This window comes from Orycteropus afer, unplaced genomic scaffold (genome assembly GCF_000298275.1).
Source record: "Orycteropus afer afer isolate SDZICR_OR568_19922 unplaced genomic scaffold, OryAfe1.0 scaffold00033, whole genome shotgun sequence".
Classification (NCBI taxonomy): domain Eukaryota; kingdom Metazoa; phylum Chordata; class Mammalia; order Tubulidentata; family Orycteropodidae; genus Orycteropus; species Orycteropus afer.
Genome location: NW_006921620.1, coordinates 5,462,699 through 5,464,848, shown reverse-complemented (window position 1 = coordinate 5,464,848; position 2,150 = coordinate 5,462,699). Strand labels below are relative to the sequence as shown.

Genomic DNA, 2,150 nt, shown 5'->3' with positions numbered 1-2,150 from the left:
CCATATTGCTTTCCACAATGGTTTACCATTTTACAGTCCCACCAGCAGTGTATGAGAGTCCCAATCTCTCCACAACCTCGCCAGCATTTGTTATTTTCTGTCTTGTTGAATTATTCTTTTATAAAAATATTTTTTACTGTTTATATCCTATTCCATTACATAAATTTATTTAAGCAATTCCCTATTGCTAGATATTTAGTCAGGTTTTGTTTTTGCCTGGTTTGTATTATAAACAACACCAGATGAAGGTCTTCGTTGCTTAATCTTTGTACCCATCCTTAAGATTAATCAGTCACTAGAAGTGAACTGCTGAGCTCATTGCCTTTCTCATTGTCCTATCCCCACAGCCTCACAGTGGCTGAACACATCCTATTCTATGCCCAGCTGAAAGGCAGGTCCTGGGAGGAGTCTCAGTTGGAGATGGAAGCCATGTTGGAGGACACAGGTCTCCATCACAAGAGGAATGAAGAAGCTCAAGATCTATCAGGTGTTTGGTATTGGAAAACTACAGGGATACAGATGGCAAAAACTATTGTTTTCCAGTATGCCTCAGGAGGTTGTGTTTGGACAGGGGCAGTATAGGTTGTGGGGGTTTATAACAGGCAAGACCCTAAGAATTGGAACACTTGTATAAAGTTATTCTGGGATGTTGGGAGCAGCCAACTTCTGGATTATTTCTCACATGGAAAATTGTCTCACAGCAGCCTGGGCTTTATTTGTTCTGGAATCTATGTGCTTGAACTAAAATGTGAGGACAATCTTCAAACAGTCTAGGAGACAGAGCCTGCCTTTTCTGCATTTGTAAGGCCTGCACACCACTAGGGTTTTGAATGCTGCACAAATATCTAAAGAAGCAGCATCAGGCCACTGCTGGATTTAAGGTATCCTTTGTAGACGACCAGCCATGAATCCTTTCTCCTCTTATCACAGTCCCTGTGATGCCCTTCTGCCTTGTACCTCTAGGTGGCATGCAGAGGAAGCTGTCTGTTGCCATTGCCTTTGTGGGAGATTCCAAGGTGGTCATTCTGGATGAACCCACCTCTGGGGTGGATCCCTACTCAAGACGCTCAATCTGGGACCTGCTCCTGAAGTATCGCTCAGGTAATGGCTCCTGGAATGGCAGTGCTTTGTCTCTGATCCACACTCTTTAGTGCCTGGAGTTTTGCATCTTATTACAATAGCAATAGTAACTATACTCAGATGGGGCTTTATGAGTGATCTAGGTGAATTTAAACTCCACTTGAGTCCTCCTGAGATTTTAACACCATCAAAAGCAGAAGTCATTGATGGCAGCCCACTTTCCAGAAGATTCTAGAAGGTTTTCTCAGCCTGTAGTCCTTCTATGAGAGGGAACCCAGGCACACCCAAAGCAGCAGGGTGGGAGAGCAGAAGAAAGGGGATTAAAAGGCCCAGGAACCGAGACAGAGGAGGAGTCAGCCACAGGAACCCAAGTAAGGGTGATAGGAGAGGTTTCCAACAGGGAGACAAACTTGTCTGTCTGTTTGTCCTACTGTGGTGACACGTTGATGTGAGTTTTGAGGCTGAGCCACTGGTGTTTGAAACCCAACGGGATGCACATTATGCACAGGTATCAGCCCAGCTTACAGACTGAGATAGACTAGGAAGAAGGAAGAGGCCATCCACTTCTCAAAGAATTGGCCGGGGAAAACCTTATGAATAGCAAAGAAACACTGTCTGATACATTACCGTGCAACTTTATGAATAGTCCAGTTAGGTTAGAAGGTTCTCAAAATAGGACTGGGAAACAGCTGCATCATCTGAGTAAACCCAGGCTTACTCATATGGATACGGTAAAGCTTTCAAGACCTCTATTTGCTGATGTGGCACCACTCAAATTGAGGAGAAACAGCTGCAGACATCCATTAATCATTGGAACATGGAATGTACAAAGTATGAATCTAGGATAATTGGAAGTTGACAAAAATGAAATGGAACACATAAAGATTGATATGCTCAGCATTAGTGAGCTGAAATGGACTGGTTTGGGCCTTTTTGAATCAGACAACCATATGATCTACTATGCTGGAAATGACAGTTTGAAGAAGAATGGCATGGCATTCATCATCACAAAGGATGTTTCAAGATCTGTCCTGAAGTACAATGCTGTAAGTGATAAGATAATATCCATA

The 2,150-nt window shown here is 43.2% G+C and overlaps 1 protein-coding gene across 1 annotated transcript in view; it reads left to right on the top strand.

Moving 5' to 3' along the window:
* Nucleotides 1-2,150, top strand: part of ABCA4 (ATP binding cassette subfamily A member 4) — a 222,437-nt gene that overhangs the window by 126,066 nt on the left and 94,221 nt on the right. Inside the window, exons 22-23 of the mRNA XM_007936124.1 lie at nt 348-487; nt 964-1,101. Coding sequence (XP_007934315.1) covers nt 348-487; nt 964-1,101 — 278 coding nt within the window. The remainder of the gene's footprint in view (nt 1-347; nt 488-963; nt 1,102-2,150) is intronic.